Raw genomic sequence first — 15644 nt, forward strand, 5'->3', positions numbered from 1 at the left:
TTATAAGATATATTGTTATTTATTTTTCATGTTAATATTAAGGTTGGGCAAAAAAACCTGAATCCAAAAAATTGACCGATCCCGATCCAAAAAATAGTATCAAATCCGAACTGAAATTAATTAAATATCCAAATTATTCAATTTTTTGTATTTAGAAAACTGAAACCACATCTGATCCGAACAAAAATATTTTGAATACCCAAATGTATCCAAAATAGACTTATATACTGATATATATTAATCATTTTAGATTTAATGTATATAAAACATCCAAAATATATAGAGAAATTGCCAAAAATACCATTTTCATAGTACCACTTTTCATGTTTACACTAACCATTTTTACCACTACTTTTAATGAAGGGTTTAGATTTGAACGTTTAGGATTTAGGGTTTAGATTTTATGTTTTAGGGTTTAGATTTGATGTTTTAGGGTTTAGGATATAAAGTTTAGGGTTTAGAGTTGAGGATTTAGGGTTTATAGTTGAGGTTTCAGGGTTTAGGGTTTAGGATATTGAATTTAGGGTATATAGTTTAGAGTTTAGGGTTTAGAGTTGAAGATTTAGGGTTTAGGGTTTAGAATTGGGGGTTTAGGATTTAGAATTTTGGATTAAAATTTTGAAAAGCATATAAAAACAAAGATATAAGAGTCTTTAACATTTTAATAAATAAGGTATTTTTGAAAATGTGTATTTAGTGGTGGTAAAGATGAATAATGGTACCTTCAAAGTGGTATTTTTGAAAATTCCCCAAATATATATATATATATGATCTTTTAAGTTGGTTTAAATACTTGAATATATAAAAATCCAAAATTCATGTTTTAAAAAAATTATTCATTCTCTTAAACGTTTATTCATGTTTCCAAACAATTTTTTTTAATATGTTATCTATGTTTCCAAACAAATCTTTTTTAAAAACTACTATCCATATTTCCAAAACAAACTTTTTTTTTCTTTTAAAACTGCTCCAAACAAACTTCCTTTTTAATCTAATATCTATATTTTCAAATAAACTTCTTTTTTAAAAAATTACTATCTATATTTTCAAATAAACATAATTTGTAATTCAGTTTTAATAATATAGATGAATGTATCATGTAAAAATAAAATCTTACAAAACCTAAATATTATAATTGAACTTTTTCAAACTGAAATTTTGATACAGTTATTGTTTTGTATTCCGTTACAAGATTCTTTTTGTTGTAAATCTTGTAACTAAATTGTAAGGAAATTTATCCAGTATTATATTTTGTGAGATTTTGTAGATTTAGGCTTATAAATACTCGGTGTTTAATCTCTCCTAAATAATTAGGGTTTCGCTTTGCACTTTCTTTCAAAAACTATTCTACCGCTTGAATGAAGAAGCCTCATCATAAGATATGGGGAATCAAATGCAGAAGAGTATCTCAGGTAAGTCGTAATTTCTCATGATTTCCTTCGCCTTCAGCTTTGTTTGGTTGTTTTTATCCCTCAAAACTCAAAGAAACAAAGGCTAAGAGATCGTTTTTGAACAGATAAGAATGATCAGTTGCAAACGAGTTACACGTTCGAGATAGATAACTTCTCCGACAATATATATCCGATAAAGTCTCCAAAGTTTTTAAGCGGCGGGTGTGAATGGTAAGCGAGAAGAATCAATGTTTATATGAAACTAGCTAGAATGAGTACTCTTTGTTTTTAATCCTTTAGGTATCTTCTAGTTCATCCCAAGGAAACCATATTATTTGATGATCACTTGAGTGTGTACCTATGCGTTTATAATCCTAAATCATTGCGAACTGGATGGGAAAGGAAAGCTAACTTTCGATTCACTCTTTTGAACCAATCCGGAAAGGTTCTCCACCGCGCAACTGGTAATAGTGATCATATCTTCTTCCATGTTTTTGATCAAAAAAAAATCTTCTTCCATGTTTTATATCCCATCCCTCTTGTAATATATGATGTTTTTTTTAAAAAAATGATGTTTATAAATGTAATTTTTGGCATTTCTATGTTTAAAATTTATTGAAAACAATTTAACCAATTATATTTTGCAGTTTGATTATATTTTTGTAGAAAGAAAAAAAATTGTTTAATCATTGTGTTTTATGCATAACATCTTAGTTTATGAAATAAATGTAATGTTTTTATTTTGGTTTAAACATTGATACTATTGCGAAAAATATTTTTTTAGGGAGGAATGTTTGACCTTTCAGTTGATACCAAACATTTAGTGAGAACTTCTCGAGTAAACACTAGAGTATATGAAAGATATTTTTTTAGTATATGAAAGATATTTTTTTTTGGTGTAAATGTTAAGAAAGTATATGAAAGATATAAAAGTGGATCATGAAGAAATCAGGGCTATTGTCCAGAATATCTTCCATATTTTGAGTATATAGGAACATAAATTTTACACCATACCTGCTTGAAAGAAGAGTTTATATTTTAATATTTTTTTGTCTTGCAGAAAGATCATGTTTATTCTGCGCTCAGCTCTCACCCTGGGGTCATAAGACATTGCCACTTAGCAAGCTTAAAGAAGAAGGATTTCTGGAAAATAGCAAACTGATCATTAAAGTGGATGTAGAAGTAGTTGACATTGTTCATGAAGCAGAGTTAACCGGGCAAGAGACGTTAGTTCTCAAGGGTTTTGAGGTTCTTTATAGTCAGGTATGTTAAGGAGCTTCCCTTTGGATAACTGGATGTTGTGGTTAACTAAATAATAGTATTTGACCTATGTTCAATATAAGTTTTCAATTTAAAACTGGCCATAACTGGATTGACTCTAACCATTTTTATATATTAATTATCTCTCCAGTACTTATTGATATATGACTTTCATTTGTAACAACCTGCACACCTTTTCTTGCTGGCAGTATGATTCGGTGCACAAAATTTTCAAGGAACACCCAAACATTGCTATTGATTTCAAACCAAAGGACAAAGGTGTGAAGGCAGCATACATGAATCTTCTTCTCAGCCTCATCGAGACACTGCGCAAGCCTCCACAGAGCTTTTCTAATACTGAGCTAAGCAACGCTGAGAGCCAGTTGAATGAGCTAGCAGAAGCGGGATTCAAGCTGGATTGGTTAAAGTCAAAGCTTGAGGAGGTGTCCTTGGAGAGAAACAATGCAGATGCGGATGGATCTTGGGTCCAAGAAGTTGAGCAACGCATCAAGAACCTGGAGCTGACTTTGTTGGATCTCAAAGTTGAACTGAAAAGGGAAAAGTCTAAATCTGCTGCTGCTGCTGTTGCTAAGCTTGTGTCTTTTGACGACATTGTTTTACGTCGAAAATAAAAGTCTGGAGGTTCATGTAATTCTTCTGTAATTTATGGTTACTATGGTCATTGTTTTTTTTTTGTAAACTGCTTTTGTACTATGTTCATTGTTGCATCTTCTTTTTAGTTCTCATCACTTTTCAACACAATAGCTGAGTTTATTTTTCTTGATTGGTTTCTGTCAACACAACTCTGTCAACAGGATTTTCGGGGGAGGTGATTTTCTAACAGTGGTTGAGTTTGATCGAAAGAACTGTAGTAGTGCTTATATCGCTTCCTTTATCTGGAAATCACCGAGCTCGTCTGTCAACACGACGAGATCATTTATGAACAGCTATTCTACCAAACAAAAAAAAACTAGATGAATTTTCCTTGCAGCAAAAGCGTTTTATTTTACAAACATTGAAGGGTTAGAACTTAAAAGATCAAAGACGCAAGTACCCTTGTATATGCTTGTTTTTATCGATCACCTTTCGAGTTGTAGTCGTAGCCTTGTACGTAGGTCTGGTCACATATCGAATATCCGGGGTTTTGAAGGTATTTGTGATTTGATTCGTAAGTTACGAATATCTAATTTTTTTATTTGCTTTGTTTCTGGAAAATACGGATATCCTGAAAAACGAATATCCGGAAAATAAATAAATATTTGTGGATATTTACGAATACTTACGAATATCTCATTTGTTTTGATTAATACAAATAATCTTAAAAATTCGATACAAAATTTGTTTTGTAAAATATTTGTTTGCATGATATATAAGATAAAAATTAAAATTCGATACAAATTTTTTTTGTAAATTTTTTTTTGCATGATATATTTTTTTAATATTTGTGATTTGTTTCGATTTTAATGGATATTAATTTTTAGTATTTGTTTTGATTCAAAAGTTTATGAATATCCAGAATTTTCAGATCGTATCGAAACGAATAACAAATCGAATCAAATTTAACGGATAAAATGTATAACCCTATTTGTAGGTAGGGCTCAGGTCTATTAAGAGAGCAATGAGACACAGTTACTCTAAAACAGTAATGAACACAGTTCATTTTCATTTTTGAAAATTGATTGCAATCTGGTTATCGAATATCCCACCTCATATAACCGGGAAAAGTTATCAAAAACGTCATAGTTTTGTATTCTCTCCTTTTTGAATAAGCGTCATTTTGATATTTTTTACATAGATTAAAAAGTGACAGAAATATATGTTTGTTGTTATTAATTACACATCTCTGACCAATAGTATTTGAGATAAATAAAATTATTTAAAAATTAATGTAATTTATAATTAATTTTCAGTTGATTATAAATATAATTTATATTAAAATTGTAAAATGACATTTTTGTGTAACAAGAAAAAAAATACCTAAAATGACACTTAGAGGGAGTAAAATCTTGCGCCTAGCAATCTTTTTAGAAAATTTAATGCTGATTTTCAGACATTTTCTCGTGTCTAAGTAAAATTATTAGTATAAAAAGAGTTTCTTATATTAACATTGAAACTTAATAGGCCCGTTTAAAAGCATAATGGGTTAACTTTTCCTAATAAATAATGGGTGTACGTAGAGCCAAATTTAATTTGATTGTACGTTTGGGAAAAATTTTGGGAAGTGGGTCCCGCGAGCAGATTAGTTAGACAAGCCGCACGTGTGTTATTTCAACGGTCAAACAATTTGATTGTACTTAAGCCACGAGTCCACGTGCGTTAAGTCCTGCCGCTTCAACTTTCAATCTATTTGACAAAATGACAAGAGTTCGTGTTTATTCTCTTTCAGTTTACACGTCATTTGAACTAAAATAAACGCACTATCATGATGAAGTTACTTTTTATATATAATAATATAGATAGATGCTCCCTGATGATCAGAATAACCTTTTCTAAATCCAATTAATCCTCGATCATGAGCTTTTTTTCATTTATCAGTCTTGTTTTTAATGTATTTCAGAGTTTTCTATATGCTTTGTTTCTTGATAATCATATATGCGTTTCTTGATCAATTGAAAGTGGAAATATTTCCCTTGAATTCATTCACAGATTTACATCAGTTTATATACACAAATGTGTTCTAAGATCTTTGGGATCACTTCCACAAATATCGGAAGGTATCTATAATAAACTATAGAATATTCTTGATTATCTAACATCCTCCCGCAGTCGGAGCGTCGAGTGTGGAGATGCCAAGACTGGACCTGAAGCTGGAGAACAGAGACGAAGGGAGTCCTTTAGTGAAGATATCGGCATATTGAGATGCAGCAGGTATATGTAAGACCTTGACCTGCCCCATTTGAACCTTCTCTCTGACAAAATGTATGTCAATCTCTATGTGTTTAGTGCGCTGGTGTTGAACGGGATTGGAGGAGAGATACACAGCACTGATGTTGTCACAGTACACGATGGTGGCTTGACGAAGAGGACAATGCATCTCAAGGAGAAGGTTGCGAATCCAGCATGTTTCAACGACAGCATTGGCTACTCCTTTGTACTCTGCTTCTGCGCTGGAACGAGAGACCGTAGGTTGCCTCTTTGCTGACCAAGACAAGAGGTTATCACCCAAGAAGACACATAAACCGGGGGTGGAGCAACGCGTAGTAGGACAGCCTCCCCAGTCAGCATCAGAATAAGCTGTTAACGTCATTTTTTGTTTCAGAAGTTGTAATCCTCTGTCTTTGGTGCCTTGTATGTAACGCAATATCCTCCGTAGGGCTTGTAAATGTAACTCTCTTGGATCATGCATAAATAAACAGATTTGTTGCACTGCATAAGCTATATCGGGCCTTGTGAAAGTTAGGTATTGTAGAGCTCCGGCAAGACGTCTGTAATGAGTTGGATCGTCCACTGGTTTGCCAATACCCTCTGCAAGCTTAGACTTAAGATCAACAGGTGTGGTAACCGGTTTGCAGTCTTACATTCCAGCCCTCAGTAATATCTCTTTTGCATATTTGGACTGATGAAGAAATAGTCCTTTGTCATTATGAACTGCTGCAATGCCCAAGAATGAGTCGATAAGACCACCACCCGTCATAGGAAACTCTTGTTTTAGGATTGAGATGATAGACGAGGTCAAGTCAGGAGAGGACGATGTAAGGATGATATCGTCAACATAGAGAAGCAGGTAGGCAATGGCTGTTCCGTTCCTGTAAACAAACAAATAGGCATCGCTTTTGCTCTGCTTAAAACCGTGTTTAGTAATATAAGAGACAAAGCGTGCGTTCCAAGCCCGAGGAGCTTGCTTTAGGCCATAGATGGCGCGATTCAACTTGCAAACATAATCTGGTTTTGACTGATCAACAAAACCTGGAGGTTGAAACATGTATACCGTTTCATCAAGAGTGCCATGTAAGAAGGCATTTTGGACATCAAGTTGATGAACTGGCCAGTCATTTGCGAGAGCTACGTGCAGAACACTGCGTATTGTTGCAGGCTTCACAACTAGACTGAATGTCTCAGTATAATCCACTCTTTCTTCTTGTGACTTTCCATTAGCTACTAGCCTGGATTTGTGACCTTTAAAAATTTCCCTGGGCATCGTATTTGTGCTTGTGAAGCCATAGACAACGAATGATGTTAGTGTCTTTAGGTCTAGGTACCAAATCATAAGTACCACTCTCAATTATGGCATCATACTCTTTAGTCATTGAAGGTGTCCAATTGGGATCAGTGAGGGCTTGTTTGTAGCTATTTGGTAGAGGAGAAATCTGAGTGTGAAGAGATAAAACATTTCTTGGCTTGCGAATACCATGCTTAGATCTTGTGGTCATCGAATGTCTAGGAGCCTCAGTGACCGCGGGTACAGTTTGAGTTGACTGAGACGATGAGGAGGAAGCAGCTGGAGGCGCTGGAGGCACAGTTGGAGAAGTAAGAATTCTCAGAATATGAGGTGAGACATTCGTATCTTCATCCAGGAACTCGTATGTAGACTCATTGCGAATTGTTGAGTCAGTATATGGAAAGGAAGTCTCATCAAAAGTGACATGACGAGATAGGATGATCTTTCTGGTTTTAAGATCGGAGCATTTATATCCTTTATGGAAAGTAGGATATCCAAGAAAGATGCAACGAGAAGAACGAGGTGACAGTTTTGAAGTTGTTGCATGGTTTTGATTTGGGTAGCAGAGGCAGCCAAAAACTCTAAGATGAGAATAGGAAACTGGCTTTTTGAAAAGAGCAGTGAAGGGAGTTTGGTCGTTTATAGCTTTTGAGGGTAAGAGGCTGAGAATGTGGACAGTGACATGAAGAGCCTCAACCCAAAAAGTAGGAGGAAGTTTGGCTTGAAAAAGCAGAGTTCGAACATAGTTGTTAATGGTTCGAATCATCCGTTCTGAGCGTCCATTTTGTTGGGACGTGTACGGACAGGAAAAGCGAAAAGTGATTCCCTTTTGTGCAAAGAAAGATTGGAATTTCGAGTTGTTATACTCAGTTCCATTATCACATTGTAGAGATTTCACTTTTACTTTGAAGTGTGTTTCAATGTAGTTGTAGAAGATGAGAAATTTTGAAAACACTTCTTCTTTATATCAAAGAGGAAATACCCATAAGAAATGAGTAAATTGATCTAGGAACAGAATGTAATATTTAAAGCCACTGAGACTGAGAATATGAGATGTCCATAAATCTGAGTGGACTATTTCAAACTGAGAAGTGACTTTAGAATCTGACTGAGAGAAAGGCAATTTTATTTGTTTTCCAATTTGACAGGCATCACAAACGTTTGAAAGAGCATCTTTATTACAAAGCAAATGATGAGAAGAAAGCAAAGAAGAAAGAGTATGATTGTTTAAGTGAGCTAAACAACGATGCCATGTATTGGATGAAGTGGTGAGAAAAGCAGAAGGACCAGCAGTGATCTTATTTGAAGCAGAGAAAACTGGATAGAGGTCACCAGTGCTATCACTGCGGAGAATTGTCCGTCGAGTTTGAAGGTCCTTCACAGAAAAGCCAAAAGGATCAAACTCAATAGAACAAGAATTGTCTTTAGTAAATTTGCGAACAGAGACAAGATTTTTAATGATTGCAGGAGTTACTAAGACATGTGAAAGTGTGAGAGGTCTAGAAGAAGAAGAAAAAGAGAAAGAACCCGTTTTAGTGATGGGAATACGTCCCCCATTGGTGACAGTGACAGAGGTTTGATTGCCAGAATTGAGAATAGACTTTAGATAACCTGGACTGTTGCAGAGATGAGCAGTTGCTCCGGAGTCCATGTACCATTGATGATCTGAAGGATCCATTAAGGTCATCGTATTGAAAGCAGTGGCGAAATCAGTTGTAGGAACAAGCGGTGCAGCTGCAGGTAAGAGACCTTGAGTCTGAACTTGAAGGGCTTGCTGATTTGTCTGAGGGCGAGGACCTAGGAGACCCGGGTTGTTGTACTGTTGTTGTGGTCCCCATTGAACCGCTTGCTGATTTCCCCAAGAAGGATATGCATTTGGCCAGAAGGGAACTCCCCACTAATTGTACATTGGACGTTGATGATAGTTGAAGTTGCGTCCACGTCCTCTGTTGTGGCGACCACGACCTCTGTTGTTGTAGAACTTTTGTTGTTGCAGAGGTTGTTGACTAGGGCGAGGAGTTTGAGTTGGAGCAGAGACATTTAGGACCTTGTCAGAAGACGCTGAGTCTTTGACAAGAGGAGACTTGTTACCTTTATTAAGTCTGTCTTCTTCCAAAATGAGCATCGATCTGGCCTGTTCATAGGTAGGGAAAGGCTGGCGATGCATGATCACATTGATAATGTTATCAAACTTGGCACTCAAACCATTGATCATGTAGGTAACGAATGTTCTCTCTGAGATTGGAGCATCAACATTGGCTAGTAGATCGGAGATAGATTTAAGTTCCTGACAATACACCTGAATGGTGAGATCACCAATCGTTTTGGTTCGAAGTTGATGATCGAGTTGAACAGCACGAGCCTCCTTGTTGTCTCTGAATTAGGTTTCAATGCGAACCCAAATCTCATGAGCAGATCCACCAGTTTTGAAGATGCTGCGGAAGAGATCTTTGGACAGTGTTCCATAAATCCACAATTTTACCAAACCATCGCGTTTGGTCCATTGCTGATCATTAGCATCGGTAGGTACAAGAGTACCATCGAGATGGCCAGCCACTTCAAAGCTTTGACAGTGTGTCAGAAACAGCTCTCTCCAAGCATCGTAGTTGTGTTCGTTGGAGTCCAAAATGAACGGAATGTGATGTTTGATGTTAGTAACACCATAGGCACGTTCAAGGAGTGCAGCCAAAACAGCGGCAGCAGCCATAATAGAAGAGAAAAGAGAGAGAAAGAGAGAAGAAAAACGAGAGAATAGAAAGCAGAGAAGAAAATAAATTAATGGTTCAGGTTCGATGAACCCTCTGATACCATGAAAGTGGAAATATTTCCCTTGAATTCATTCACATATTTACATCAGTTTATATACACAAATGTGTTCCAAGATCTTTGGGATCACTTCCACAAATATCGGAAGGTATCTATAACAAACTATAGAATATTCTTGATTATCTAACATGAATGTCTAAGTGGTGAAATTATGCTTTGACCATGCTCTTTTCATATGTTCTATATAATATAGGAAGGGTTAATAACGCTGGCTCGAAGAGTTCGGATATTATTTAATAAACATTCACATCCATAAACGGTTTGACTAAGAATAGGCATTCGCCGAATCATTGTTGACAAGTCGCAGCCATATATAACATTTTGATCAGAAATTTGGTTTGGATGTATTTAATTTATAAACCATATACATGTTTACCACCTAAATCATATCATACTTAAAAACTATCTTTAGATCGACTAGAATGCATTTTAATAACCAATTGGATGATGTATCTATTTTAATTTCTCTTAATTTAGCAAAAGTAATCTATTTTTTCCTAAGCTGGTAATCTGCAATGTAATAAGGTGTTACAATGTCCACATTTTCCAATCGCCGCTATACATGCATGTCGACGCGACCAACATTTTGATATGATAAATGATATAAAAGTAATAAACTAATGAAGTGACACATTTTACTAATATACGGGTAGCATGCCAAATGTTACACAAAAGTAAACATTCAAAATACGCGTTGTTAGTAACTGTCAGACTAATTAACCAGGTTATAGTATTAACTAGATTTTGATCCTCTCTTAAAAGGGTGGATATATTTTTTTATTTTAAATTTAATTTTTATATTTGTTTTTTCTTTCTGATTATATTTGTATTTTTGTAATTATATTTGTGTATAAATTTAGATCAAAATATATTGTAATTTAAAAATTGATCCGGTATACGCACGATTAAAGTTGAATCGCGGGTCGAATTCGCCCTGCTGATCTGCCAACCTGCGGATTTTCAACTTTGTTTTAGTTAAAAATATGACCCGCACAACCTGCAAATAAATAATATTAAACATGCATCCGCTTCGCTTAATTTTGTGGTTACCTGTGAATTATATACATATTTTAAAATCAATTATTTAATTTAATTACTATAAAATTATATTTATAATAAAAATTTTATACATGACTTAAATTTTAAATTATTATTTTTAAATTCTTGTATTTAAAAAAGTATTTACTTTTTTAATTTTTATTTTTTAAATAATTTGCGGGTCGACGGGTAGCCGCGATCCAAAATCCACCAACTTATACTAAGCCCGCATAAAAAAACTCATAACCGCATCCGCAAATCAATTTTTTAAATAGTTGGACGAAAAATAATTAGTTAGTGGAAGGATTCAACAATTTTTTAAGTAAATTTTTTGGTAGTGATTTCCGTTTAATAGTATAGATGAGATATAATATTTTTTAAAATTAATTCCACACCATCATTCCATACAAAAAAATTATATAAACATTAGTAATAGAAACAGTGGTTTATACAAATCTTTCTTACGCACATATTTAAAATGTTAGAAGTCAACGGTTTAGATTATAGTAACATTTAAAGTCAATAACAGTAATATACTTTATTTAAATGAAGAAGAATCTTATTAAAATACTATAAAATAAGTTAGTTACAAGATTTTGTTATATGTAATAGGTTGGACTAAAAAAAAGAAAGAGTCCAAAACAACTTGTATAAGTCGACTTTTCAATACTGTTTTCCTTTTAATAGTATAGATTTTTTTAAATGTCCACGTGAAGTATATTTTTTTTAATTACTGGTAAAAGAGTACTAGTAATTAACCAGGTTGTTGATCAGGTCAGGTGCTCACTTAAACTTATTTTTCACTGTTATTAGTAACTTTGTTTAAATTTCTTGATAAGGTTACCTCGAGATTGCAAATCACAAAGTCCTTTCTCAAACACTAAAAGAGTACTAGTTACTTTAGTTGTGGACAACAACCGAAGCTTGTTGGTGGAGGATTGGGTTATACTCCCTCTGTTTCATTATAAGTATTATTTTAAACTTGTGCACACAGATTAAGAAAGTATTTAATTTTGTATATTTTCAATATAAAAACATCATTACCGATACAATTCAACCAATAGAAAAATAGAATAGAGAATAAAGTTAATAAATTTTGCATTAAAATTTTAAAACGACACTTATTTTGCAACGAAAAAAATTCTCTAAAATGACACTTAATATGAAACGGAGGGAATAATTAGATGGGATTATTTAGAGTTTGCAAAGCAAAACTAATTCAAGGTCATTAATTGATGAATTCAGTTGAAAAGATGGCATAGAATTTAGGGCACTTTGTCTAATAGGACCACTACAACTTATGGGGGATTGGTGCTAGCCTAATTAACTAGACAATGGTTAATGCTTAGTTAATAGTATTAGGTAAACATGTTTATTAAATGTAATATTAAGAATATTTGCACTTAATGCCTACAAATTTTATCATATTTGCACTTTCTGCCTTATTTTCCCCTAAATTTTTTCCTTCCTTCATCACTTTTTCTCCATAATATTTAAGTATTTTCCTAATTATTACATTATTCTTATGTTATCAGCTAATTCACCTATATATTAAAGCGTGGTCCATTATATTATATATTAAAATGTATAGATGAAATGATTTTCGCTGATTTGCTTCTCTGACAAACAATCATAACATTCATCCCTCCTATGTTTTTCAAATGTTTTCTCTTAGAGAATTGTTTTATCAACAGTTTTATTTCTTCTTTATTTATTCATGCCTTATAAAATTAGAGTTTTATATTGAAAATAAAGTAGACTTTGTTCATATTATCTTTTTATAAAAGTATACTTTGTTCATATTGTTTTACATTTGCCATGTAATTTCTAGCCTTAAGCTGAAAAATATCGTTAGTTGGCAAGCATATACACAGACAAGCATATACACAGACCATCTTCCTTGAGGTTTAAATTAGTTTTACAATTCTTCACGGTGGACTTGCTCTTTTCTAAATTTAAATATTGATTACTTTGTTATTTATATTGACCATTTACACCTTTTTTGTTATTTATATGCAATCATCGTGCAAGAATGTCGTATTATTATTTACCTTAATGAATGATAATTTAAGACATGTAACACTATATCGTTGAAATGATTTGTTAAATCGATTACGATATATCGCTGAAACCTGTCATTGAATATAAGCTAGTCACTGCTTAACTTTAGCCACCATCGCTAACAACTGCAGAACAAACAGGCATGTAGACATTTTTGTTGATGATAGCATGTGAACATCCATTGTTTTGCTATCTTTTATTTCTTGTCAAAAACCATCTTATTTCTTCGCCGCTGTCTAGATAAGTTACCAACTGTTTTTTTCTTTTTCCCAAAGTACCAACTCATCTTAATTTTTAGAAAAAAGAACTTATCTTAATTCTTCATCATTCTAAGAGCCAAAGCCTGAAGCTCACCTAAATCACTATTACAATAACTCACGGATCTCTTTTTGTTAGGATATCCTTCCTGAAACCCTAAGTCACCCTTACCGTATACGCCACCTCCGGTTTGGTGAGTCTCTCGTACGTTAGCTGTAGTTGTGACGTCACTGCTTGTGTTGCTGAAAGATTCTTCTAGTGAGCTCTGTGGCGAGACCGGATTATTAGGGTTTATGTGACCGCAGTAAGTATGATGGTGATGGTTATATGGTGTGGAGTATGCACTATCAATCAGTGAGTCACTAGTTTGTTGCCACATCTCAAATAGGTGAGTACCTTCTGCGGCTGACGTCTGGTGGCCGGCGATATGTGCCTTCATTTGCATGACTTGTGCTTGCAAGTAAGCTACCTATGTATAATAAACCAATCAAACGCTAATTGTTAGACAAGATTGATTCAATTCTACTTAAATCTTGAAAATTCACACACACATATATGTAGAAGAATTAATAAAATCTCATTCTTCATGGATATATATACTTCTAATACATAATCTATTTCATTTCATTAAAGTTATTGTTTTTGTGCCAACAAAAGAAAGGTAAGATATTGGCTTGCATCTTTATGCAAATTTCAATGGCATTTCTAAACATATTTATTTGTAGTTACATATATATAGTGGTTGATTTTCCAAGAGTAATAAACAATATGCTTATTTGTTGCTTTTTAATATTAAAAAGGTTAAAGCAATTAAACTCCGTTCAATCTTTTTTTAATAAAAGAATTGAGCGAGTTTATATTTCAAAGAAATACGTTAAACATTTATCTTTCTGAAACAGAAATAGATAATTTTGTTTACTCTAGATTTGGAGAATCGAAAATGCCAAATGCATGAAAGAAAAGAGTCATGACATGAATTTATTGGAAAACAGCATACTAGTAGTAGTTGCCGTAACGTTTTTCCTATAAACTAAAGAAATATAGTCTCAAATGGTCAAGAAATTTATATAGTATTAAGAAAACTAGTGTGAAAACAAACGTTTTGATTGGGAAATTAGTTGATACTGATTCCTCAATATTTTATTGGAAATCTAACTCTATGCACACAATCGCCTACCAATCGACGACCATAAAAATCCAGTGACTAAAAAAATTTGATGGATTACTAGTGACTGCTCAGTTAATCTACCTGTTGTTGGAGGGAGAAAATATGAGAGACACAGCCATACACAGGATCATGAAGACGAGCTTGAGCTTCGTAGGCGATGGTGACAACAGCTTCACATCGATCATGGATTGGGACATTAAGCAAGAGCTTAGAGACGTTGCTGGCTCCAAACACCTTGTGAATAGCTGCGAATCTTGCTGCTCCTTGCTCCGATGAGAAGTAAGGTGCGAATATACAATCCGATAAGCACTTCCTTCTCAGGAACTTGCACGCGCCGCACGGTGAACCTGTTCCTGCCGTTGTACTGTTACCGGAAGTTGCCATCTACGAAAAAGGTGTCTTTATGTTATTTTGTACACAAAAGAAAGAAGGATTCTCTTGTTTCTGTTCTCGTTTGTAAGATGTTTTTTCAAGATATATTAAAAAAGATAGGAAGAAGTGATGATTTTTGAATTGGGATCGTTGGAGATGTGCACGAGCAAATTAACTAGGAAATAGAGATGGAGGTAAAGGAAAAAGAAATGCAATGATGATGGAGAATTGTTAGGTGTTTTGACTTTGGTTGGACTTTATAAAGGAGCATTTATGATGATTGAGAAGAGGCTTTCTCTTGGCCGACTTATTATATATGTTCTCTCAGTGATCATAAACAATCACATAATATGATAATGTTTTAATTAGTTTCCTGTGGTCTACCATATTGTATTAGCTTTGTATATAAAATTCTATAGTTCTCCATCACTGGTGTTTTTTTTTGTGTGGTCAAACTCCATCACCAGTGTTCCAGCCACACTTATTTCGTCTAGAAATTGTAATATGTGATGAAACTATAAGTATAACTAGATCTTGACCCGCGCTTTGGAAGCGCGGAATATTTTACGATGAAAATTTTCACTAATAACTTAACAAATATTTTAGTAATTTTTAAAAGTGTGTATTTAAAATATTTTTGCATTTAAATCAGTATTTTTAAATTCAACCCGATTGTGATTATACCGGTTAATTCGGAGATCTGACAATTCAATTTAGGTTTTTAAAATATTTATATTAAAAAAATTACTAAAACCCGAGACTAACCGATTGAACTGTTGGATGACCGATAAGTAATCTAATTTGATTTAAATTGTAATAATTTCATAATTTGTAATCTTATACTCCAAATTTTAAAGTTCATTATTTTACATTTTATGAAATTATAACGTTTCTACAAAATTTTAAAAAGAAAATGATAGATATACAATAATTAAGATTAATTATTGTATTGTTTGGAAACATTGATAGTAGTATAAAAATATATTGTTTGAAAACATTGATAGTAGTATAAAGAAATAAATATATTGTTTGGAAACATAGATAGTAGTATAAAAAAAGAAACATTAATGATTTAATGTAAGTTTAACTATAAAGTATAAAAGTGTATTTA

The 15644-nt window shown here is 33.4% G+C and overlaps 2 protein-coding genes and 1 pseudogene across 2 annotated transcripts; 1 reads left to right on the forward strand and 2 right to left on the reverse strand.

Moving 5' to 3' along the window:
* The first annotated feature begins 1290 nt into the window (after positions 1–1290).
* On the forward strand, positions 1291–3413 carry LOC130509025 (MATH domain and coiled-coil domain-containing protein At2g42460-like). The gene is made up of 5 exons (XM_057004562.1): positions 1291–1412; positions 1517–1622; positions 1692–1855; positions 2452–2654; positions 2861–3413. Exons 1-5 carry the CDS (start codon positions 1382–1384, stop codon positions 3281–3283), a joined length of 927 nt encoding a protein of 308 aa, XP_056860542.1. The 5' UTR covers positions 1291–1381; the 3' UTR covers positions 3284–3413.
* A 4737-nt stretch (positions 3414–8150) lies between these two features.
* LOC130510000 (uncharacterized) lies at positions 8151–9517 on the reverse strand (annotated as a pseudogene).
* A 3233-nt stretch (positions 9518–12750) lies between these two features.
* On the reverse strand, positions 12751–14753 carry LOC108845246 (LOB domain-containing protein 16-like). Its single transcript, XM_018618490.2, has 2 exons — positions 14243–14753; positions 12751–13462 (listed from the first exon to the last, which is right to left on the reverse strand). Exons 1-2 carry the CDS (start codon positions 14543–14545, stop codon positions 13049–13051), a joined length of 717 nt encoding a protein of 238 aa, XP_018473992.2. The 5' UTR covers positions 14546–14753; the 3' UTR covers positions 12751–13048.
* Between the last annotated feature and the right edge of the window lie 891 nt (positions 14754–15644).

This window comes from Raphanus sativus, chromosome 3 (assembly GCF_000801105.2).
Source record: "Raphanus sativus cultivar WK10039 chromosome 3, ASM80110v3, whole genome shotgun sequence".
NCBI lineage: Eukaryota > Viridiplantae > Streptophyta > Magnoliopsida > Brassicales > Brassicaceae > Raphanus > Raphanus sativus.

Bases quoted from the DNA above. Each gene is read 5' to 3' on its own strand.
- LOC130509025 (XM_057004562.1), top strand. From the start codon at position 1,382: ATGGGGAATCAAATGCAGAAGAGTATCTCAG. The intron at 1,413-1,516 runs GTAAGTCGTAAT...GTTTTTGAACAG, and splicing joins AATGCAGAAGAGTATCTCAG to ATAAGAATGATCAGTTGCAA. The intron at 2,655-2,860 runs GTATGTTAAGGA...TCTTGCTGGCAG, and splicing joins TTGAGGTTCTTTATAGTCAG to TATGATTCGGTGCACAAAAT.
- LOC108845246 (XM_018618490.2), bottom strand. From the start codon at position 14,545: ATGGCAACTTCCGGTAACAGTACAACGGCAGGAACAGGTTCACCGTGC. The intron at 13,463-14,242 runs GTAGATTAACTG...TATTATACATAG, and splicing joins TTTTCTCCCTCCAACAACAG to GTAGCTTACTTGCAAGCACA.